Genomic DNA, 24,946 nt, shown 5'->3' on the forward strand with positions numbered 1-24,946 from the left:
GTACTTTGGGCACAATCAGGAAATAGCACCCAAAATTTTCTTGTAATTTCACTGCTTAGGAGGTTACACTTCAAAGTTTACACTGAAATTCAGTTTCACACAATCACGATCATCAGATTTTTCACGAAGCAGAACAAGCAGGCAGCATAATTGCTTGCTGTATTTAAGAACCTGGTGCAATTTTATCAATACAGCCGACAATGGGTTTATCACCAATATTAATCACTTTTATTAAGGGTGTCCAATGCTCTACATGTTGAGTTAAAGTCACTCAAAATATTTTTTTAAACTATACTGAACCATTTAATAATATGATTTGTGGCACTCGTCCAGTTTTTAAGCAAATTAAATATTTTCTGGTTTGAGAAAGCTGATAAAGTTTGCTTAACGCCTGTGTGGAAACAGGAGCAATATGAAGAAATACTTCCTGAACTAACACAATCGTCAGATCCTTGCAATTTTTGACCTGGGGCTGCCATTTTGTGGGTGCGGCCTGATTCTGGGGAATTTAATTCTGGAGCAACGTAAAACACAAGTGTAAGTTGTTATGTACGCAACTCTCCCATGTTTTAAATTGCCAGTCTTTTGCATCGGTTCAGCCAATTTCGGGGGGGGGGGGGGGTAAGAGGGTGGAGCCAGAATAATATTGTCACCAGGCCATTAATTCAGAGACCCAAAGTAATGCTGTGGGGAGCCAGGTTGGAACCCACCACAGCAGATGGTGGAATTTGAATTTAAAGAAATCTCGGGGGGAAAACCCATTGTCAATTGGAGTAAACTGCACCTGCTTCACTAATGTCCTTTAGGGGAGGGAACTTTCCCTCCTTACCTGGTCTGGCCTCCATGTGACTTCAGACCCACAGCAATGTGAGCGACTCTTAAATGCCCTCGGAAATGGCCCAGAAAGGCACTTCGTTGTATCACAGTCACATGAAAGTCTGTAAGGAATGAAACTTGGCAAACGATCCAGCATCGACCGAGGCACCAGGAACAACAACAGCAAACTCAATCCTGTGGACTCTGCATAGGCAGGATGGCCAGCATTCTTGAAAGCCGGTCGCAATGGCATTTTAAAAGCCAGTTGCGATTGTTGGCCACTTCTTCCTCACAGTCCCTCTCCCCGAATTCTGTACCTACGTCCTTCCCCCGAGTGAAGGTGGATGTGAAGCACTCGTTTAACAGCCGACCAATTTCCTCCAGCTTCATGCACAGACTTCCCCCTTGATCCCTAGTTATCCGTTTGCCCTTGCTATAGTCCCTAATCCTACCCAGCAGTGCTTTATCATGCCCCCCCCTTTTCTCTCCTAATTGTTTTCTTAATTTGCCCCCTGCACGTTCTAAGCTCCATTAAGGTCTCAGCTGATTTGCTGCCTTTCTATCTGCTAAAAACTTATTTTCTTTCACATCCATCACCTGAATATTCTGAAACATTCAGGGTGCCCTGTGTTTGTTGCTCCTTTATTCCACCCTAAAGTGGGGGGGGTGGGGGGGGGGGGGGGGGGGGACTATTGACTGGCTAGAGGCGTACTTGGTGCAAAGGTAGATGGTTATGGTTGATGGGGCTGATGACCTCGGCTCCAGGATATCACTGCAGGAATTAATCTGTGTCCTGGGCCCAATATTCTTCAATTTCTTCATCAATGATCTTCCCTCCATTATAAGTTCAGAATTTGAAATGTTCACTTATGATTGCACTGGTGTTCAATATAATTTTAAACTCCCCAGGTTCCATCCCTTGCCAGTATGCAGTAAAGCCGAGACAACGTTCAGGCCTGCCTGGTAACACTTGTACAGTAGATGCTAAGCAACGACCATTCCAACAAGAGAGAGTCTATGACCCTCCCCTTCTCATATCACAACATTAACATCATTAAATGTCCGGTCAGCAAATTCCTGGGTGTCACTGTTGAACTGGACGAGCCACATAAATACAAATCTACAAATCCACAACAGTTACAGAATCACAGAAAAAATACAGCTCAGAAGAGGACCTTTGGCCCATCAAGCCTGCACCAACATATTAAAAACACCTGACCTACCTACCTAATCTCAATTGGCTGCACTTGGCCCATAGCCTTGAATGTTAAGGCATGCCAAGTGCTCATCCAGGTACTTTTTAAAGAGTGTGAGGCAACCTGCCTCTACCCACCCTCGCAGGCAGTGCATTCCAGACTGTCGCTGTCCTCTGGGTAAAAATGATTTTCCTCAAATCCCCCCTAAACCTCCTTTCCCTGACCTTGAACTTGTGTCTCCTCATCACTGACCCTTCAATTGAGAGGAACAGCTGCTCCCTCTCCATTCTGTCCATGCCCCCCATAATCTTGTACACCTTGATCAGGTCGCCCTCTCAGTCTTCTCTGCTCCGGCCAAAAACAACCCAAGCCGATCCAATCTCTCTTCGTAACTTAAATGTTCCATCGCAAGCAACATCCTGGTGAATTTCCTCAACCCCCTCCAGTGCAATCTTTCCTGTAACATGGCGACCAGAACTGCACATAGTACTCAAGCTGTGGCCTCACCAAAGTTCACCTCCCTATGTTGTAATCTATGCCTTGATTGATAAAGACAAGTGTCCCATGTGCCTTTTTCACCACCCTATTAATCTGCCCTTCCACCTTTAGAGATCTCTGTCCAGTTACAGCAAGGTCCCTTTGTTCCTCGGAACTTCCCAGTGGCATGCCGTGCATTGAATATTTCCTTGTCAAATTACTCCTTCCAAAATGTATCACCTCACACTTTTCAGGGTTAAATTCCGTCTGCCACTTATCTGACCATTTCACCATCCCGTCTATATCGTCCTGTAACCCAAGACACTCAACCTCACTGTTACCCACCCGGCCAATCTTTATGTCATTCGCAAACTTACTGATCCTACCCCCCCCCCCCCCCCCCCCCCCCACATTGTCATCTATGTCGCTTATATAAATGATGAATAATAGGGGATGCAGGACAGATCCCTGTGGTACGCCTGAGACACTGGCTTCCAGTCATTAAAGCAGCCATCTGTCATCTCCCTCTGTTTCCGACAACTATGCCAATTTTGAATCCACCCTACCAAGTTTTCCTGTATCCCATGTGCATTTGCCTTCTTTCTAAGTCTCCCATGGGGAACCTTGTCAAATGCTTTGCTGAAATCCATATAAACTACATCAACTGCACTACCCTCATCTACCATCAAGTCAAAGGCTAGATAACATGTAGAAAATAATTTGCCTCCTGACTCGCTAAAGCTTTTTCACCATCTACAAGATGCAAACCAACATTGCTTCCAATTCACTGGATCAACGCAGCTTCAGCAACACTCAGGAACCTCAACAGTATCCAGGGCATGATAGTCCACTTGGTTGGCACCTTCAGTACCACAGGAGCAGAACATTGTGACTGCTAGGTGTACCATCTACCACTACTGCACTGACTCACCAAAGGTTCTTCAGTAGCACCTCTCAAACACACAGCCTCTACCAACTAGAAGGAATAAGGCCAGTGGATGCATAGGAACACCAGCACCCCTAGGTTTTCTCTCCCTGCCATCCACCATCCTGACTTGGAATTATGTCACCGTTCCTTCATCATTGCTAGGTCAAAATCCTGGCACTCCCTCCCTAACAGCACTGTGAGAATACCTTCACCACATGCCGCAGTGGATCAGGAAGGTGGCTTAACACTACCTTCCCAGAGGCAATTAGACTAGACAGCAAGTGCTGGTGTTGACAGCGACACCCACACTCTCATGAATGAGTGAATAATTTTTTTAAATTGCAGAGATTTACTGCCCTTGTGTTATGGATTGTAATTACAGAGATGCAAATTAAGCAGTATGTGTGGGGAAAGAAACTAAGTTAATGTTTCAGATCGATTAACTTTCAGTAAAATGTCCAGTGCGCTTCACAGGAGTGTTATTAAACAAAACTTGAACTGAGCCACATACGTATTTGGACAGAAGAGCAAAGGCTTGGCCAAAATGGTAGGTTTTAAAGCATATCGTAAAGGGACAGAGAAGGAAATTCCAGAACTTGGGTTCACCAGTGGGGCAACTAATGTCAAATATTGGCAAGAGGCCGGAATTGGTGGAGCGCAGAGATCTTAGAGGATTGTCAGGCTGGAGAAAGCTACAGAGATAGGGAGGGACGTAACCATGAAGGGAGTTGAAAGCAAGGATGAGAACCTTCAAATGTATTGAAAGCAGAAAATGCTGGATATGCTCAGTAGGTTTGGCAGCATTTGTGGAGATTGAAACTGGGTTAACATCGTGGGCAGCACAGAGTGTTGCCCGAGATGAGGAAACCGGCGTGAAGCTCGCAGGCTGCACAGCTGGCTTTTCTCTACAGACAGTCCACCAGTCTGTGCAGAAGAAATCTAGAGGTGTAGCCCACACTGGCACACTGGGATCAGATGGAACGGCTCTCATGGGGGGTCTCCCAGCGGATCGGAGGCCCCCAGGTGCATGTCCTTCGGGCAGGGTAGTATTCTGATACTTCTGGTGCCACCTGGGCAACTAGCCACCTGGGTGCCAGCCTGACACTGCCAAGGATGCCAGGTTGGCACTGCTAAGGTGCCAAGCTGGTATTTTCTGCGTGGTGGTGAATCGGGCTGGGTGTCCCCTGTACGAGTGTTGGGGGTTTGAGGGACCCAGTGACCCACCCATAGTGGGTTGGGGCTTGAGAGGGGGTCGGGTGTCACGTCGGGGGCTCCAGAGACCAGGAGCCCCCATCTTCTGCCTGACATAAATTAGAGCTCATCCAAAATGGCATCCCGATCTCTGGATACACTGAGGAGTTCCAGTGAGCAGAGCTCCTCAGTGCACAATACAGGGCGATGTGCGGCCCCGGACACACGTTTCCTCGAATCTAACCCGAGTGACTTTTAATAGCTTTGTGTTTCTCGGTGCTGCGAGCGCTGGAAATACGCAGCTAAACGTGTTCCCATTTAGACAAATCGCGCCCAATGTCTCAGAGCTTGAAAGTAGAAGGTGTTGGTGAGAATGCAAGTAAGTGGCTGGAAGCTCATCAGAAGGAGTTAGAGATTTCACAGTTTACAGGTGAGTGCAGAGGCAGGGAAGAGGGAGTTCGGAGGAAAGTACAAAAAGCAAGGTCTGTGATAGGGTGGAGGGCAAGACTGACTGAAAGGACTAAAAGGGAGGATGGAGTAAGTCAAAACCGGGTGGTGATGAGGCAGGCAAGAAGAGCTGTAAATGTAAACAGCAGCAACATTTCACGCATCTATTGTCTGAAAAAAGTGGGAGCAGTGGTTCGATTGCGAAGTTGTTGAACTTGATGTTGAATCGGAAAGGCTGTAAAGTGTTTGATCAAAAGATGAAGGGATGGATTTTTGTGCTGTTCTGACCAGTGGGGACACACACACACCATCTACTTCCACCGACAGTGAGCCCCCGCCGCCAATTCCCCAGCAGCACAGAGTGTGAACTTAGGTAAAGCCCGTTTGTAGTGATATCATGGTTGTTTTGTAATTCACCGACTGACCACTAGGAGTCTCATTAGTATATAAGTGAATGTTCGAGTCAGGTGAACTCAGACTGACTAGGGAGCTGGGAGAGCGTTTGCTTGTGCATGATCATACTGTTATTCATATGTTGTTTTAACCCACAGTTAATTTTAATAAATCGTGTATGGCTTTAGCTACAAGTGTTCTTGTAATATAAATCAGGCGATCTGACAAGGACATTACACCTTTGAGAGTGGTGGGATTCCAATGGTGGGTCATCTTTGCCGCCGACAAACATGGCGAAGACGGTAAATCCCACACAAAGTTTTGTTCTGCAAGCTGCCTGTGACAGAGCTTCAGAGAAATGGTGCAGGAGATTGAGGGCAGAGAAGTCAATGGGGATGTGGAATGGAGAATTTAAGTGGTAAGAAGCACAGGGGCATACTTTTGGGGGTGTTCAGCAAAGCGATCACCCAAACTGCATTTTGGGGCGTTCAGTGGTTAGCACTGTTGCTTCACAGCACCAGGGTCCTGGGTTCGATTCCCTGCTTGGGTCACTGTCTGTGCGGAGTCTGCACGTTCTCCCCGTGACTGTGTGGGTTTGCTCCAGGTGCTCCGGTTCCTTCCACAAGTCTGGAAAGACGTGCTTGTGAGGTGAATTGGACATTCTGAATTCTCCCTCTGTGTACCCGAACAGGTGCCGGAATGTGGCGACGAGGACATTTTCACAGTAACTTCATTGCAGTGTTGATGTAAGCCTGCTTTTGACAATAATAAAGATTATTATTTTTTTTAAACTGCATTTGGTCTGCCCAAGTGCAGATGTTGTCTTCTCATTTCCGACCATCCAGAGCCCCAAATACTCCTTCCAGGTGAAAGAAATTTACTTGCACTACGTTCAACCTGACATGCTGTATTCGCTGCTCACAATGCGGTTTCACCTGCCGGATGGAATGGGCTCGGAGGCTACAGAGACCAGTCAAAACCGAGATAATCAGTTACGATGGTTCATGTGACTGAGGGTAGCTATTTTCTGGAGAATCTGAGGACAAGTTGAAAAATGGGGCATGAAAGGTTGGATGAACTTTCTCCCAAATACAAAATGGGTGGTTAGAGTTCATGATAGGGTGGAGTATTCATGGGCTGTGGGAGGAGACTAAGTGGGTGTCATAATATACATAATGTATATAATGGAGTACAGACAGGCAGTGATTGACACACAGGATGACCAGTAAACACACAGAACAGAGCAGCCAATCACCAGACAGGACACTACCACTATAAAGCCAGAGGGCACTAGGTTTCCCGCTCTCTCTGAATCCAGCCACTGAGACAGTCAGAGTTCATGAGCTAGTCAGTTCAAACACCATGCGGTAGCTAGTAAATCTAGTCAGGCTAGTACTAGGTTTCCAGTCAAGTCAGCATAGTGTTAACCCACAGTGGAACATGTATAGTAGTTAAGACGTTAAATAAAATCGTGTTGCATCTTCTCAAGTGTTGGAGGTCTGTCTCTCGCTACACTGCATCAAGTGCAGTCCACGACGACCCAGCCTGCCTAGCACATCAGTGGGTAGGTATAATGCATGAGAGGGGAGGGTGGACATGAACTGTCGGGAGAGATTAAAAGGCCAGGCAGAGTCTATGCCTGGCACCGATGGATGGGCTGAAGAGTTTTTCTTTATTCCATGAATTCTAGATTTCTAATGGGGTTAAGCGAGCAACTTTAACAACAACAATACAATAAACAGCAGCAGTCAGTATTGTCATGAACATAAATTGGAAAGGGACGAGGGTCCATTTAGATCAGGTATGAATGGAATGAATGCAATACAAAGAGAAGGACTGGGATGAGAGATGGAGCCAAGATTACCGAATGTACTGCCTGAGAAAGACTAAGCAACACGCTCCAGGAGAGTTTCTCACATCACCTTTGAGACCTCGCTGCGTTCAGCTGTGGACATAAATGAGGATCAGTTCATGCCTGTGTGTGATCCCCAACTTGGCAAAATAATTTGTGATGCTAACTATTGTATGCTCAAAAACCAGGTGACTATAAGACCATAAGACATAGGAGCAGAATTAGGCCACTCGGCCCATTGAGTCTGCTCTGCCATTCAATCATGGCTGATATTTTCTCATCCCCATTCTCCTGCCTTCTGCCCATAACCCCTGATCCCCTTATTAATCAAGAACCTATCTATCTCTGTCTTAAAGACACTCAGTGATTTAGCCTCCACAGCCTTCTGCGGCAAAGTGTTCCACAGATTCACCACCCTATGGCTGAAGAAATTCCTCCTCATCTCTGTTTTAAAGGATCGTCCCTTTAGTCTGAGATGGTGTCATCTGGTTCTAGTTTTTCCTACATGTGGAAACATCCTCTCCACGTCCGCTGTATCCGGGCCTCGCAGTATCCTGGAAGTTTCAATAAGATCCCCCCTCATCCTTCTAAATTCCGGGTGCTCCGGTTTCCTCCCACAGTCCAAAGATGTGCAGGTTAGGTGGATTGGCCATGCTAAATTGCCCTTAGTGTCCAAAAGGTTAGCTGCGGGGTTAGTGGGTTACGGGGATATGGTGGAGGCGTGGGCTTAAGTAGGGTGCTCTTTCCAAGGGCTGGTGCAGATTCGATGGGCCGAAGGGCCTCCCTGTAAATTCCATGATTCTATGAAAATACCAACCATTAAGCAAAGGAATTGTGCCTCAGGTTTGGTGTTTGTTGGCAGGGATTGGGGATGGCGGAGGGGGTGCCATTTTTACATGTTTTGGAGAGAGTGAACACTAATGTGCTTGTAAATTTCAGTGCCTTTCAGAGAGACCCCAAGCTACACCAACAGGCGACGAACTGGCGGAAGTGGCCTCTCATCCCCGCGCACTCTGCTGCGATCCACCAGTGACAACAATATCAACAACCTCCCAAGTCGTACCTCCCACTCGCCCGTTCCGTCCCTCAGGAGTCTGCCACCGCAGTTACTGGCGCACATGCAGGAGGCTGCCGAAGGAGGCCAGCAGAGCACGGCAAGCTCACGGAGCTCGCACAGCCGATCGCCCTCGTTGCAGTGCGTCCAGGAGGAGAGTGATGCTAACACCCCTATTCTCAGGAGGCAGACTAAAGCCAGGCTCAGGTAAGACGGCTCAGCTGTTTCGGGTCCACAAGGGGGTGCGATGCTGGGGAGAAGTATTAAGCTCAATTTTCCATCCGGTTACTTAACGATCCACATTCCTTTGCAGTTCTTCATCAACGTTAAATTGAAAAGATACACATTTTGGCTTAGATTTCTGTATCTGAAATTTTTCTTTAAACTTTGATTGAGACCTTTAAAGATCATCTCACTTGCCCAACAAATCATTGATGATCCTTACTCTTAAAAGCTATTCAACCAGGTGCTGCGTGTGTTGGTCTCCTTCCTTCACCACCTCCCTTCCCGTGTAGTCCATGTGCTACGGCATTCTCGCTTCCCGATAAGCCTCCAGAGTGGGCCAAGGCTCGAGCTGTATGTCCTGGGAGCCACCAGCTGTCTGGTTAATTTGCTGACAGCCTGGGGAGTGTGTGCACTGGAGGGAGCAAGGGGAACTTGGCACACTTACGACAGCAGCTTGTACCTGTGAGGTAGCTCTGCAGTCAGAGCAAGGGCTGAGACAGATTGTACGAGAAGATTAACTGCTTGAGGCCCTCAGCACTTGTGTTTGGCGGGGTGGCACGGAACTGACGGCTTTCTGTGTGGCTTGTGGTCCCGAGACGTAAGAGGATGAGCGATTGCAAGGATGACAATCCATGCCCCCCCCCCCCTCTCCAATTCCTCTTCCATATTAAACCACTCCCTGGAATGGGGTTCAGTGCAGCTACTTCTGTTGTGCTTCATGCAAGAGGCTGTGCAGCAGGATATTCAACTGTGAAGGACCTCACAGCTGACCTAAATCCTGTTCTCATTCCGCACTTGCCCTCAGTTTCCAGCGGGGACACTGGACAGCAACCATCAGCAGAAGGCTTGACCAATTCCATCATCGGTGCTGCCAGGTCTTTTAATAGCATTGACAAAGACGAGTTTAAAAAAGAAAATCACATTGCGAACCTCGTGGCCATGAATCTGTGCTGTTCAACCTAGTAACTGGAGGCAATCATTTGTTCTTACCTGCAAGCTTTTAGAATTAATAGGCTACATCCCTGACCCTGATTGTCTTCTCTCAGCTTTACTCTTTCTCATTTGTGTTGTACAGTCAGTGTTGAGAGAGTCAGGCACCCCAATCAGAGGTGGTCGGAGGGGCAGCCAAGTGCCAAAAGATGCACCTAAGATCTCTGTGACCCTGTCCCAGCTGTGCTTTAAGAGTTCATGCTCTCTGACCTTTACCCCTACCCACCACCTCTGATGCTTTATGCCAACTCACGACTCTCCATCTGTTAATATTGCAAATGCTGTGACTATTGAGTGCATGCTCTAGTTGTTATTAAGAGCAGCTGATACTAATTGGAGAAAGGGTAGGGGCGCATACGTAGGAACCAGTTTCCTCCTTGTGGGAGTGAAACTCTGGATCAGGGAAAGGTAATCCTTTTAAAAATGTATTCGTATATGGGATGTGGCCGTCGCTGGATGGGTCAGCCCATCCCTAATTGCCCTCGAAATAAGTGGCTTGCTAGGCAACCACATCGCTGTGTGGGTCTGGAGTCACATGTAGGCCAGATCGGGTAAGGGCGCAAGATTTCCTTCCCTGAAGGACATTAGTGAACCAGATGGGTTTTCACAACAATCGGCAATCGTTTCATGGCCTCATAAAACTTGTAATTCCAGATTTTTTTAATGGAATTTGAATTTCACCATCTTCCATGGTGGGATTCAACCCCGGGACCCCAGACCACTGTTCTTCACTTTTGTTCCGGGGACCCATTTTTACCAACCGGCCAACCTGCGGGACGATCTTCGCGACCCACGCCAGCAGACCTGAGCGACCCACGCCAGCAGACCTGAGCGACCCACGCCAGCCGACCTGAGCGACCCACCATTTTCTCTTCCCTTGTTTGCTACTGATAAAAATGGAGGAAATGGTTTTGGGTCCCTTTGGCCCTCGTACACGCTCCTCAATGGAATCTGTTGGATGAAGGTGAAGCCTTCCGGTGTCGGAAAGTATGGAGTCTCCATCTGTCCAAAGTTCGGCATTTTTACTGTATAATTTTATCAAATAAACCCCCTCCCCCCGAACTTGTAAAAAAAATTAAATGAATAAAATAAATGAAAAAAATAAAAATTTAATGAATAAAATAAATGAATAAAATGAATAACCCCACCCCCCCCGAACTTGTAAAACAAAAAGCTGCGACCGTTTATAAAAATAGCGGCGCAAGAGGGGCCGGAGTCACAGAGAGAGGGAGGGAGCCGGGCATCGGAATGGGCATCGTGGGGGCAGGGCACACACTGGGTGGGGGAGAGGGCACACTGGGGATTGGGGGGGGGGGGAGAGGGCACACTGGGGATGGCAAGATGGGAGTGGGGGGACAGGGCACACTGGGGGTGGGGGGGCACACTGGGGATGGGGGGGGGAGAGGGCAGGATGCGGTTGGGGGGAGAGGGCAGGATAGGGGTGGGGTGAGAGGGCAGGATAGGGGTGGGGGGAACGGGCAGAATGCGGTTGGGGGGGAGAGGGCAGGATAGGGGTGGGGTGAGAGGGCAGGATAGGGGTGGGGGGAAAGGGCAGGATGCGGTTGGGGGGAGAGGGCAGGATAGGGGTGAGGAGAGAAGGCAGGATGGGTGGCGAGAGAGGGTGGGGACACACTGGGGGAGGGGGCACACTGAGGTTGGGGGGCACACTGGGGGTGGGGCGGGAGAAGACACACTGGGGCTGGGGGGGGGGTCCTTAATTCCACCCGGGCCGGGCGGCTGATCCGGGCAGAGCGGGGGAGCAGCCCCCCGAGAGGCCGGTGTATTTGGGGCGGGGATGGAGGCGCTGCGGGGCCGCCTGTCGCTCGGCAGCGCGGCCCCGGGATGAGGCGCCCCCGGGCCCGGGACAAACCCAAAACAATTCAGCACCGAGGCTTCGCCCACCACAAACTGCAGCCGGAGCCCCGGCTCCGCTTCCCAGACAGCTTCCCCACTCCAAACCCCGCCTCACATATCCCGCTGCAGCGTCACCGCTTCAAACAAAGCCCGCCAACAGCGAGCTTCCACCGGGGAGGGAGGGAGAGACTCTCACACTGAGACCCCCACCCAAAAAAATAGTGGCCGCACTGCGCATGCGCACACGATCATCGGCGCGCATGCGCAACGCGGGCAAATTTTTTTTGCATGTTATCGGCCATTTTAATGGCCACTTGCAGCCGGCGTTATTAAAAGCCGGCTGCTGTGCGGTGATTTGCGTGATCGGGAGCGCGCGAAGGACGGCTCCGTGACCCTCCCAACACCCACCCGCAGGTCGCACCCCCCGAGTTTGAAGAACAATGCCCCAGAGCATTATCCTGGGTCTCTGGATGACTAGTCTAATGGCAATACCACTATGCCACCACCTGCCCTGCACTTAGGTTTATCCAAAAAAAAACTAGTACAGGAGGATACACGGAGGCCCCAGACGGGGGGCTACTGAGGGAGCGGCGGAGGTTACAGGCGGAGTTTGGGCTGTTGACTACAGGGAAAGAGGTGGAACAGTTGAGGAAGGCAAGGGGGACGATTTATGAGTACGGGGAAAAGGCAAGCAGAATGTTAACGCACCAGCTCAGGAAAAAGGAGGCAGCCAGGGAGATAGGGAAAGTAAAGAGTAGAGGCGGGAATACTGTCCTGGACCCATTGGGGGTGAATGACGTGTTTAAGGACTTTTATAGTAAACTATATGAGTCAGAAACCCCAGCTGGGGTGGAGGGGATGAGGCAGTTTTTGAGGTTTTCGAGGGTTGATGAGGATCTGGTGGAAGGGCTGGCAGCCCCAATTGAGATTGAGGAAATAATCAAAGGGCTGGTGGGCATGCAGTCGGGCAAGGCCCCGGGGCCGGACGGCTATCCGGTGGAATTCTATAAGAGGTTTTCAGTGATATTGAGCCCACTACTGGTGAGGACATTTAATGAAGCAAGAGAGAAGGGAGTCCTCCCCCCTACAATGTCGCAGGCCTCAATTTCATTGATCCTGAAACGGGAGATGGATCCGGAGCAATGTGGGTCATACAGGCCAATTTCTCTACTGAATGTGGATGCCAAACTGCTGGCTAAGATACTGGCCACAAGGATAGAAGATTGTGTCCCGGGGGTGATAGGGGAAGACCAGACGGGATTTGTAAAGGGCAGGCAACTCAAGGCATTTAAATGTTATTATGATGCCCTCAGAAGGAGACGAGGTGGAAGTGGTGGTCGCGATGGATGTGGAGAAGGATTTTGATCGGGTGGTGTGGAATTATCTGTGGGAGACACTGGGAAGGTTTGGGTTTGGTGAGGGCTTCATTGATTGGGTGCAGTTGCTCTATCAGGCACCAGTAGCGGGTGTGCGTATGAACCGGCTACGTTCAGGGTATTTTAAACTACACCGTGGGACAAGGCAAGGGTGCCCCCTCTGCCCATGTTACTGTTTACTCTGGCCATAGAGCCATTGGCCATGGCGTTAAGAGCCTCTGGGAACTGGAAAGGGCTGGTTCGAGGGGGCGGGGGGTGGAGCACCGGGTCTCGCTTTACGCAGATGACCTGCTCTTGTATTTTTCAGACCCGTTGGAGGGGATGGGGATGTAATGTGAATCCTGGGGGAATTTGGCAATTTTTCGGGGTATAAATTGAACATGGGGAAAAGCGAGATGCTCGCGATCCAGGCAAGATGACAGGAGAAGAGACTGGGAGAGCTGCCGCTAAGAATGGTAGGAAAGAGCTTTCAGCATCTGGGAATCCAGATGGTCCAGGAATGGGAGGCACTGCACAAGTTGAACCTATCCCGGCTTGTAGAACAAATGAAAGGGGACTTTATGAGATGCCACTGACGGGGAGGGTACAGACTGTGAAGGTGACGGTCCTCCCCAGATTTCTGTTTGTCTGTGAGTGCCTCCCCATCTTCATCCTGAAGGCCATTTTCAAGCGGGTGAATAAGGTTATTTCGGGCTTTGTGTGGGCAGGTAAAACCCCACGAGTGAAGAAAGTGTTGCTGGAGCGCAGTTGGGGGAGGGTGGGTTGGCGCTGCCGAACTTCTGCAATTACTACTGGGCGGCTAATTTAGCCATGATTAGGAAGTGGGTAGTGGGGGGGGCGTTCGTGTGGAAGCAGATGGAGGCGGCATCATGCAAAGACACAAGTTTGGGAGCACTGATAACGACCACTCTACCATTCTCGCTGACACGATACTCCACAAGTCCGATGGCGCTGTCGGCTCTGAGAATCTGGGGGCAGTGGAGGAGATATAAGAGAGCGGAGGCAGCATCGGTTTGGACCCCGATTTATAATAATCTTCGGTTTGTACCGGGTAGGCTGGATGGTGGGTTCCGGAGATGGCAAAGGGCAGGAATTAGGAGGATGGGGAATCTATTTATAGATGGGAGCTTCCCCAGCTTGAAAGCTTTGGAGGATAAATTTGAATTGCCAGCAGGTATTTGCAGGCGCAAGACTTCCTGAGAAAGCAGTTTCCGGCCTTTCCGCTGCTGCCGCCACGGGGGATACAGGACAGAGTAGTCTCCAGTACCTGGTTGGGAGAGGAGAAGGTATCGGATATTTCCCAGGAGCTCTCGGAGGTGGAGGAAACTCCGGTGGAGGAGCTTAAGGGCAAGTGGGAGGACGAGCTAGGAGGTGAGATAGATTTGGGTCTGTGGGCGGATGCCCTGAGCAGGGTTAATACATCCTCATCGTGCGCCAGGCTTAGCCTGTTACAATTTAAGGTAGCCCACCGGGCACACATGACAGTGGCTCGGATGAGCAAGTTTTCGGGGTAGAGGATAGGTGTGTGAGGTGCACGGGAAGCCCAGCAAATCATGTCCACATGTTTTGGGCATACCCGAAGCTCAGAGGGTTTTGGCAGGGTTTTGTTGAGGCTATATCCATGGTACTAAAAACCCGGGTGGTGCCGAGTCCGGAGGTGGCGATCTTTGATCTTTGGAGTGTCAGAAGAGCCGGGTCTTTAGGGGGCGAAAGAGGCCGACATCTTGGCCTTTGCCTCCCTGGTAGCCCGGAGACGGATCTTGTTAATGTGGAGGGAATCAAAGCCCCCGAGTGTAGAGACCTGGATTAGTGACATGGCTGGGTTTCTCAGTCTCAAGAAAATAAAGTTTGCCTTAAGAGGGTCAATGGTTGGGTTCTCCCGGAGGTGGCAGCCGTCGGTCAACTTTCTCGGGGAAAATTAAACTGTCAGCAGATGCAGAATTCCAAGGGGGTGGAGTGGGGGGGAGAGGGCCGGATTATTGTTTTATGGTTGGGGTGTGTGAAGATTGGGAGGGGGTAGAAATGTTTATTATACCATGTTTATGTCATTGTTATTGTTATTATTATAAAACTTTCAAATACCTTAATAAAAATATTCTTTTAAAAACCTAGTATTACACATGTTGAAGGCAGACTGTCTCCAGGTTCTTCCTTTACCAGATGCCTGCTCAACAGATTAATACCACCCACCCCCCCTTGTCCCTTTATACCCTCATGCCAAATTACCCTGAATCCATCCTGGGCAGACCTCAGAAGCCAAATGGAGATTAAAAAATTAAAATCTAATAAATATTCCACTATGTAGATTAAATAGTAAAAAATGTTGCAATCATGAAAGCCCATTCAGACCATTTACAAAATCTCTCAAGTGCTCAAAACAACTAAAAATAAACATCTATTCAGACCCCACATCAAAGATAGCTCATCTTTTAATAGGCTGTTTAAACTGTAATAGAATCATAGAATATCTATAGTGCAGAAGTAGGCCATTCGGCCCTTCAGTTTTCACCAACCCGCTAAAAGGGCACACGAACCCAGGCCCACTCCCCCACTTCTTCCCCGTAACCCTACCTAACGTTTGGACTCTAAGGACCAATTTGGCATGGCCAATCCACCTAACCAGCTCACCTTTGGACTATGGGAGTAAACCGGAGCACCCAGAGGAAACTCAAGTAGACACAGAGAGAATGTGCAAACTCCACACAGACTGTCACCCATGGTCAGAATCGAACCTGTGTCCCTGGCGCCGTGAGGCAACAGCGCTAACCACTGTGTGACAGGCAAACTGAACTCATAACCCCTCTCCAGAGATAATTGTAGCTTTTGGAAATCATCTAAACATTCATAAAGAGCCCTCAAGGGAATGTCAACACATAGCTATTGAGCTCTGAGGTCAGCGTTTTTTTTAACACTCACTGACACCTGCAGCCTGTCTTATTTGTATTCTTAAAGGGCTGAAGATTTAAATAGCTTCAGATCATGACAGTTAAGCAGATCCTATCCACTCTACAAGAGTATTTACATTTACTCCATAAATTAGTGACATCCACATTATTGGTTACGGTCCATGCAACAACCAAAATGGGGTCAGTTTTAACTCAGTACGGAGGCACAAAATTGGAACTGTCACAATTGGGGACAGGGGACTTCTGTACCTACATCCGAGCCACCAGTTTTGAAGCTTTGTGGAATCTTCACAATTCCTTGAAAACCTGAGCTGCACTGCTGGCTCCATCAGTCCTGTAATACACACAGTGCTGGCTCCATCAGTCCTGTAATACACATAGTGCTGACTCCATCAGTCCTGTAATACACATAGTGCTGGCTCCATCAGTCCTGTAATACACACAGTGCTGGCTTCATCAGTCCTGTAATACACACAGTGCTGGCTCCATCAGTCCTGTAATACACACAGTGCTGACTCCATCAGTCCTGTGATACACACACTGCTGGCTTCATCAGTCCTGTGATACACACAGTGCTGGCTTCATCAGTCCTGTAATACACACAGTGCCGGCTCCATCAGTCCTGTAATACACACAGTGCCGGCTCCATCAGTCCTGTAATACACACAGTGCTGGCTCCATCAGTCTGTAATACACACAGTGCCGGCTCCATCAGTCCTGTAATACGCACAGTGCCGGCTCCATCAGTCCTATAATACACACAGTGCCGGCTCCATCAGTCCTGTAATACACACAGTGCCGGCTCCATCAGTCCTGTAATACACACAGTGCTGGCTCCATCAGTCCTGTAATACACACAGTGCTGGCTCCATCAGTCCTGTAATACACACAGTGCTGGCTCCATCAGTCCTGTAATACACACAGTGCTGGCTCCATCAGTCCTGTAATACACACAGTGCTGGCTCCATCAGTCCTGTAATACACAGTGCTGGCTCCATCAGTCCTGTAATACACAATGCTGGCTCCATCAGTACTGTAATACACACAGTGCTGGCTCCATCAGTCCTGTAATACACAGTGCTGGCTCCATCAGTCCTGTAATACACAGTGCTGGCTCCATCAGTCCTGTAATACACACAGTGCTGGCTCCATCAGTCCTGTAATACACACAGTGCTGGCTCCATCAGTCCTGTAATACACACAGTGCCGGCTCCATCAGTCCTGTAATACACACAGTGCTGGCTCCATTAGTCCTGTAATACACACAGTGCTGGCTCCATCAGTCCTGTAATACACACAGTGCTGACTCCATCAGTCCTGTAATACACACAGTGCTGGCTCCATCAGTCCTGTAATACACAGTCAGTGCTGGGAGCATCAGTCCTGTAATACACATAGTGCGGGCTCCATCAGTCCTGTAATACACACAGTGCTGTCTCCATCAGTCCTGTAATACACATAGTGCTTGCTCCATCAGTCCTGTAATACACACAGTGCTGGCTCCACCAGTCCTGTTATGCACAGTCAGTGTTGGGACCATCAGTCCTGTAATACACAGTCAGTGCTGGCTCCATCAGTCCTGTAATACACAGAGTGTTGGCTCCATCAGTCCTGTAATACACACAGTGCCGGCTCCATCAGTCCTGTAATACACACAGTGCTGGCTCCATCAGTCCTGTAATACACACAGTGCTGACTCCATCAGTCCTGTAATACACACAGTGCTGACTCCATCAGTCCTGTAATACACACAGTGCTGGCTCCATCAGTTCTGTAATACACACAGTGCTGGCTCAATCAGTCCTGTAATACACACAGTGCTGACTCCTTCAGTCCTGTAATACACACAGTGCTGGCTCCATCAGTCCTTTAATATACACAGTGCCGGCTCCATCAGTCCTGTAATACACAGTCAGTGCTGGGAGCATCAGTCCTGTAATACACACAGTGCTGGCTCCATCAGTCCTGTAATACACAGAGTGCTGGCTCCATCAGTCCTGTAATACACACAGTGCTAACTCCATCAGTCCTGTAATACACACAGTGCTGGCTCCATCAGTCCTGTAATACACACAGTGCTGGCTCCATCAGTCCTGTAATACACAATGCTGGCTCCATCAGTCCTGTAATACACACAGTGCTGGCTCCATCAGTCCTGTAATACACACAGTGCTGACTCCATCAGTCCTGTAAGACACACAGTGCTGTCTCCATCAGTCCTGTAATACACATAGAGCTTGCTCCATCAGTCCTGTAATACACACAGTGCTGGCTCCACCAGTCCTGTTATGCACAGTCAGTGTTGGGACCATCAGTCCTGTAATACACAGTCAGTGCTGGCTCCATCAGTCCTGTAATACACACAGTGCCGGCTCCATCAGTCCTGTAATACACACAGTGCTGGCTCCATCAGTCCTGTAATACACACAGTGCTGACTCCATCAGTCCTGTAATACACACAGTGCTGACTCCATCAGTCCTGTAATACACACAGTGCTGGCTCCATCAGTCCTGTAATACACACAGTGCTGGCTCAATCAGTCCTGTAATACACACAGTGCTGACTCCATCAGTCCTGTAATACACACAGTGCTGGCTCCATCAGTCCTTTAATACACACAGTGCCGGCTCCATCAGTCCTGTAATACACAGTCAGTGCTGGGAGCATCAGTCCTGTAATACACACAGTGCTGGCTCCATCAGTCCTGTAATACACAGAGTGCTGGCTCCATCAGTCCTGTAATACACACAGTGCTGACTCCATCAGTCCTGTAATACACACAGTGCTGGCTCCATCAGTCCTGTAATACACACAGTGCTGGCTCCATCAGTCCTGTAATACACAATGCTGGCTCCATCAGTCCTGTAATACACACAGTGCTGGCTCCATCAGTCCTGTAATACACACAGTGCTGACTCCATCAGTCCTGTAAGACACACAGTGCTGTCTCCATCAGTCCTGTAATACACATAGAGCTTGCTCCATCAGTCCTGTAATACACACAGTGCTGACTCCATCAGTCCTGTTATGCACAGTCAGTGTTGGGACCATCAGTCCTGTAATACACAGTCAGTGCTGTCTCCATCAGTCCTGTAATACACAGTGCTGTCTCCATCAGTCCTGTAATACACACAGTGCTGGCTCCATCAGTCCTGTAATACACACAGTGCTGGCTCCATCAATCCTGTAATACACACAGTGCTGGGACCATCAGTCCTGTTATACAGTCAGTGCTGGGACCATCAGTCTTGTTACGCATAGTCAGTGCTGGCTCCATCAGTCCTGTTATACACAGTGCTGGCTCCATCAGTCCTGTTATACACAGTCAGTGTTGGCTCCATCAGTCCTGTTATACACAGTCAATGCTTGCTCCACCAGTCCTGTAGCACACAGTCAGTGCTGGGACCATCAGTCCTGTAGTACACAGTTAGTGCTGGCTCCATCAGTCCTGTAGTACACAGTCAGTGCTGGCTCCATCAGTCCTGTAGTACACAGTCAGTGCTGGCTCCATCAGTCCTGTAGTACACAGTCAGTGCTGGTTCCATCAGTCCTGTTATGCACAGTCAGTGCTGGCTACATCAGTCCTGTAGTACACAGTCAGTGCTGGGACCATCAGTCCTGTTATACACAGTCAGTGCTGGCCCCACCAGTCCTGTAGTACACAGTCTGTGCTGGGACCATCAGTCCTGTAGTACACAGTCAGTGCTGGCTCCATCAGTCCTGTTATACACAGTCAGTGCTGGGACCATCAGTCCTGTTATACACAGTCAGTGCTGGGACCATCAGTCTTGTTACGCATAGTCAGTGCTGGCTCCATCAGTCCTGTTATACACAGTGCTGGCTCCATCAGTCCTGTTATACACAGTCAGTGTTGGCTCCATCAGTCCTGTTGTACACAGTCAATGCTGGCTCCACCAGTCCTGTAGTACACAGTCAGTGCTGGGACCATCAGTCCTGTTGTACACAGTCAGTGCTGGGACCATAAGTCCTGTAGTACACAGTTAGTGCTGGCTCCATCAGTCCTGTAGTACACAGTCAGTGCTGGCTCCATCAGTCCTGTAGTACACAGTCAGTGCTGGCTCCATCAGTCCTGTAGTACACAGTCAGTGCTGGCTCCATCAGTCCTGTTATGCACAGTCAGTGCTGGCTACATCAGTCCTGTAGTACACAGTTAGTGCTGGGACCATCAGTCCTGTTATACACAGTCAGTGCTGGCTCCACCAGTCCTGTAGTACACAGTCAGTGCTGGCTCCATCAGTTCTGTAGTACACAGTCAGTGCTGGGACCATCAGTCCTGCAGTACACAGTCAGTGCTGGGACCATCAGTCCTGTTATGCACAGTCAGTGCTGTCTCCATCAGTCCTGTTACGCACAGTCAGTGCTGGGACCATCAGTCCTGTTATACACAGTCAGTGCTGGCTCCATCAGTCCTGTTATACACAGTCAGTGCTGGCTCCATCAGTCCTGTAGTACACAGTCAGTGCTGGCTCCATCAGTCCTGTTATGCACAGTCAGTGCTGGGACCATCAGTCCTGTTATACACAGTCAGTGCTGGGACCATCAGTCCTGTAATACACAGTCAGTGCTGGCTCCATCAGTCCTGTTATACACAGTCAGTGCTGGCTCCATCAGTCCTGTAGTACACAGTCAGTGCTGGCTCCATCAGTCCTGTAATACACAGTCAGTGCTGGCTCCATCAGTCCTGTTATACACAGTCAGTGCTGGCTCCATCAGTCCTGTAGTACACAGTCAGTGCTGGCTCCATCAGTCCTGTAATACACAGTCAGTGCTGGCTCCATCAGTCCTGTTATACACAGTCAGTGCTGGCTCCATCAGTCCTGTAGTACACAGTCAGTGCTGGCTCCATCAGTCCTGTTATACACAGTCAGTGCTGGCTCCATCAGTCCTGTTATACACAGTCAGTGCTGGGACCATCAGTCCTGTAGTACACAGTCAGTGCTGGCTCCATCAGTCCTGTAGTACACAGTCAGTGCTGGGACCATCAGTCCTGTAGTACACAGTCAGTGCTGGCTCCATCAGTCCTGTAATACACAGTCAGTGCTGGCTCCATCAGTCCTGTAGTACACAGTCAGTGCTGGCTCCATCAGTCCTGTAATACACAGTCAGTGCTGGGACCATCAGTCCTGTAATACACAGTCAGTGCTGGCTCCATCAGTCCTGTAGTACACAGTCAGTGCTGGGACCATCAGTCCTGTAGTACACAGTCAGTGCTGGCTCCATCAGTCCTGTAATACACAGTCAGTGCTGGCTCCATCAGTCCTGTAGTACACAGTCAGTGCTGGGACCATCAGTCCTGTAATACACAGTCAGTGCTGGCTCCATCAGTCCTGTAGTACACAGTCAGTGCTGGCTCCATCAGTCCTGTAATACACAGTCAGTGCTGGGACCATCAGTCCAGTAATACACAGTCAGTGCTGGCTCCATCAGTCCTGTAGTACACAGTCAGTGCTGGGACCATCAGTCCTGTAGTACACAGTCAGTGCTGGCTCCATCAGTCCTGTAATACACAGTCAGTGCTGGCTCCATCAGTCCTGTAGTACACAGTCAGTGCTGGCTCCATCAGTCCTGTTACGCACAGTCAGTGCTGGGACCATCAGTCCTGTTATACACAGTCAGTGCTGGCTCCACCAGTCCTGTAGTACACAGTCAGTGCTGGGACCATCAGTCCTGTTATACACAGTCAGTGCTGGCTCCATCAGTCCTGTAGTACACAGTCAGTGCTGGGACCATCAGTCCTGTTATACACAGTCAGTGCTGGCTCCATCAGTCCTGTAGTACACAGTCAGTGCTGGCTCCATCAGTCCTGTTATACACAGTCAGTGCTGGCTCCATCAGTCCTGTGGTACACAGTCAGTGCTGGGACCATCAGTCCTGTAGTACACAGTCAGTGCTGGCTCCATCAGTCCTGTGGTACACAGTCAGTGCTGGGACCACCAGTCCTGTAGTACACAGTCAGTGCTGGGACCATCAGTCCTGTAGTACACAGTCAGTGCTGGGACCATCAGTCCTGTTATGTACAGTCAGTGCTGGCTCCATCAGTCCTGTTATGTACAGTCAGTGCTGGCTCCATCAGTCCTGTAGTACACAGTCAGTGCTGGCTCCATCAGTCCTGTAGTACACAGTCAGTGCTGGCTCCATCAGTCCTGTGGTACACAGTCAGTGCTGGCTCCATCAGTCCTGTTATACACAGTCAGTGCTGGGACCATCAGTCCTGTAGTACACAGTCAGTGCTGGCTCCACCAGTCCTGTAGTACACAGTCAGTGCTGGCTCCATCAGTCCTTTTATGCACAGTCAGTGCTGTCTCCATCAGTCCTGTTATGCACAGTCAGTGCTGGGACCATCAGTCCTGTAGTACACAGTCAGTGCTGGGACCATCAGTCCTGTTATACACAGTCAATGCTGGGACCATCAGTCCTGTTATGCACAGTCAGTGCTGGGACCATCAGTCCTGTAATACACAGTTAGTGCTGGGACCATCAGTCCTGTAGTACACAGTCAGTGCTGGGACCACCAGTCCTGTAATACACAGTTAGTGCTGGGACCATCAGTCCTGTAGTACACAGTCAGTGCTGGCTACATCAGTCCTGGAGTACACAGTTAGTGCTGGCTCCATCAGTCCTGTTATACACAGTCAGTGCTGGCTACATCAGTCCTGGAGTACACAGTTAGTGCTGGCTCCATCAGTCCTGTTATACACAGTCAGTGCTGGGACCATCAGTCCTGTAATACACAGTCAGTGCTGGCTCCATCAGTCCTGTTATACACAGTCAGTGCTGGGACCATCAGTCCTGTAGTACACAGTCAGTGCTGGCTCCATCAGTCCTGTAGTACACAGTCAGTGCTGGGACCATCAGTCCTGTAATACACAGTCAGTGCTGGGACCATCAGTCCTGTTATACACAGTCAATGCTGGCTCCATCAGTCCTGTTATACACAGTCAGTGCTGGGACCATCAGTCCTGTAGTACACAGTCAGTGCTGGCTCCATCAGTCCTGTAGTACACAGTCAGTGCTGGGACCATCAGTCCTGTAATACACAGTCAGTGCTGGGACCATCAGTCCTGTAGTACACAGTCAGTGCTGGGACCATCAGTCCTGTAGTACACAGTCAGTGCTGGGACCATCAGTCCTGTAGTACACAGTTAGTGCTGGCTCCATCAGTCCTGTTATACACAGTCAGCGCTGGGACCATCAGTCCTGTAGTACACAGTCATTGCTGGGATGTAATTAATGCCCGTTATATAGACAGTCACTGTTAGGGCTGTCAGCTCTATTACATACAGAGCCAATTCTGGATGGCTGACCTGCTGCGACAGCTGGTCCTATTGTATACACATCTCCCCATCTTCTCTAATCCCAGCTCACCACCTTCTTCACATATACCTCAACCTCATCTCCCCACCTTCTCTAATCCCACCTCACCACCTTCTTCACATATACCTCAACCTCATCTCCCCACCTTCTCTAATCCCACCTCACCACCTTCTTCACATATACCTCAACCTCATCTCCCCCCCTTCTCAACCTATTGCTCAACCGTACCCAACGACCGTCTCACCATAGTCCTCAACTCCACCTTCCCACTATATCCTTCACCCCGCCTAGCATCAAATTCAAGGAGATGCTTGCGAAATGGAAACTTGTAAAATTGGTGTGTAAGTGGAATATTAATTCCGGCATGGATAAGTGTGAGGTGGTGGAGGAGAAATAAAGAAGCTGCATACTCCTTGGAAAATAGAGTCCAAATGGGATAGAGGAGCAAGGAAATAGAGGGTGGTGATTACAAATCATTAAAAGTAATGTTGCAGATTACAAAGCCATCAAAGTGCAAATCAAGCAATGGGACTCTTTATAAGAAAGAATTTAAAAAGAGAGAGATTATTGTTAAACTTGTGTAGAATTTTGATTTAGACTGTACTCTGCACAGATCTGGTCCCCATATTATCCAAAGGATTAGAAAACACTGAAGAAGCTGCCAAACAGCTACCAGATGCTACCAGAATTGAGAGGTTATATTTATCAGGACAGGAAACAGCAGATTGAGGGGTGATCCAATAAAGTGGCATGGTAGCACAGTGGTTAGCACTGTTGCTTCACAACGGCAGGGACCTGGGTTTGATTCCTGCTTGTGTCACTGCCTGTGCGGAGTCTGCACGTTCTCCCCGTGTCTGTGTGGGTTTCCTCCGGGTGCTCCGGTTTCTTCCCAGAAGTCCAGAAAGATGTACTTATTAGGTAAATTGAGCATCCTGAATTCTCCCTCTGCGTACCCAAACAGGCACCTCAGCGTGGTGACATGGCGATTGTCAAAGTAACTTCATTGCAGTGTTAATGTAAGCCTACTTGTGACACGAACAATAATAAGATTATTATTATTAGAGGCTATTAAAATTATGAGGCGGTTTGATAGGCTGGATGTAGAGAAGATGTTTCTACCTGAGGATAGTCCAAAACTAGGGCCCATAAAAATAAAGTAGTGGCAAATAAATCCAATAAAGTATGCAGGATAAATCTCTTTACCAGGAAAGTGGTATTCCTCAACCTCACCCCCATATTCAAACTCATGCTGTAACTGGTCTGGGAGTGTTTGATGAGACAGCATAGAGGGAACTATACCCTGTATTTAACCCCTGCTTTGTAAATGTTTGTTGGTTGCAAGACTCCGTCAGTTAACTGCATCCCTCATGGTGAGATTTCCAAATTGAACAGAATCCCCGGAGATGATACATTGCCGATAAATAGGGTCCATGAAGGTTTGGCTCCCTCTATAAATGAAGCCTGAGAAGGTGAGTCTCCCTCAATAAATGGGGGCCCTTTACAGGCAGACCTCCCCTCTGAATAGAGTAAAAACAGAGTTCTGAATAACTCAACAGGCCTGGCAGCATCTGCGGGAAGAGAAACGATCTCTCTTCACACTCCTCTTCGGATCTCAGTTTTTCCAGCACTTTATCTCTTTTTATTTCAGATCTCCAGCATCTTCAGTATTTTGCTTTCACTTTTCTAATAAATAGAGTCCCTGATTACGAAGCTGTCTCTATAAATAGGGTGCCTGGTGTCGAGGCCCCTGTTTAAACAGGTTCCCCGATGATGAAGCCCTTTTTTAAAAAGGAGTCCCATTAATGAAACGCTGTGTTTGATGCTGGTTTGAGGTTTCCCCACCCCCGCACAAGGCCCTTGGGGCTCTCTGGAAAATCCTTTCAATCTCATTGCTATACTTCTGTG

General features: G+C 49.0%; 1 protein-coding gene across 1 annotated transcript in view; it reads left to right on the forward strand.

The window, feature by feature from the left end:
- The window catches only part of shank3a (SH3 and multiple ankyrin repeat domains 3a), a 1,085,379-nt gene that overhangs the window by 603,566 nt on the left and 456,867 nt on the right, over nt 1-24,946 (forward strand). The window contains exon 12 of the mRNA XM_038811689.1: nt 8,240-8,561. Coding sequence (XP_038667617.1) covers nt 8,240-8,561 — 322 coding nt within the window. The remainder of the gene's footprint in view (nt 1-8,239; nt 8,562-24,946) is intronic.

This window comes from Scyliorhinus canicula, chromosome 11 (assembly GCF_902713615.1).
Source record: "Scyliorhinus canicula chromosome 11, sScyCan1.1, whole genome shotgun sequence".
Lineage (NCBI taxonomy): Eukaryota > Metazoa > Chordata > Chondrichthyes > Carcharhiniformes > Scyliorhinidae > Scyliorhinus > Scyliorhinus canicula.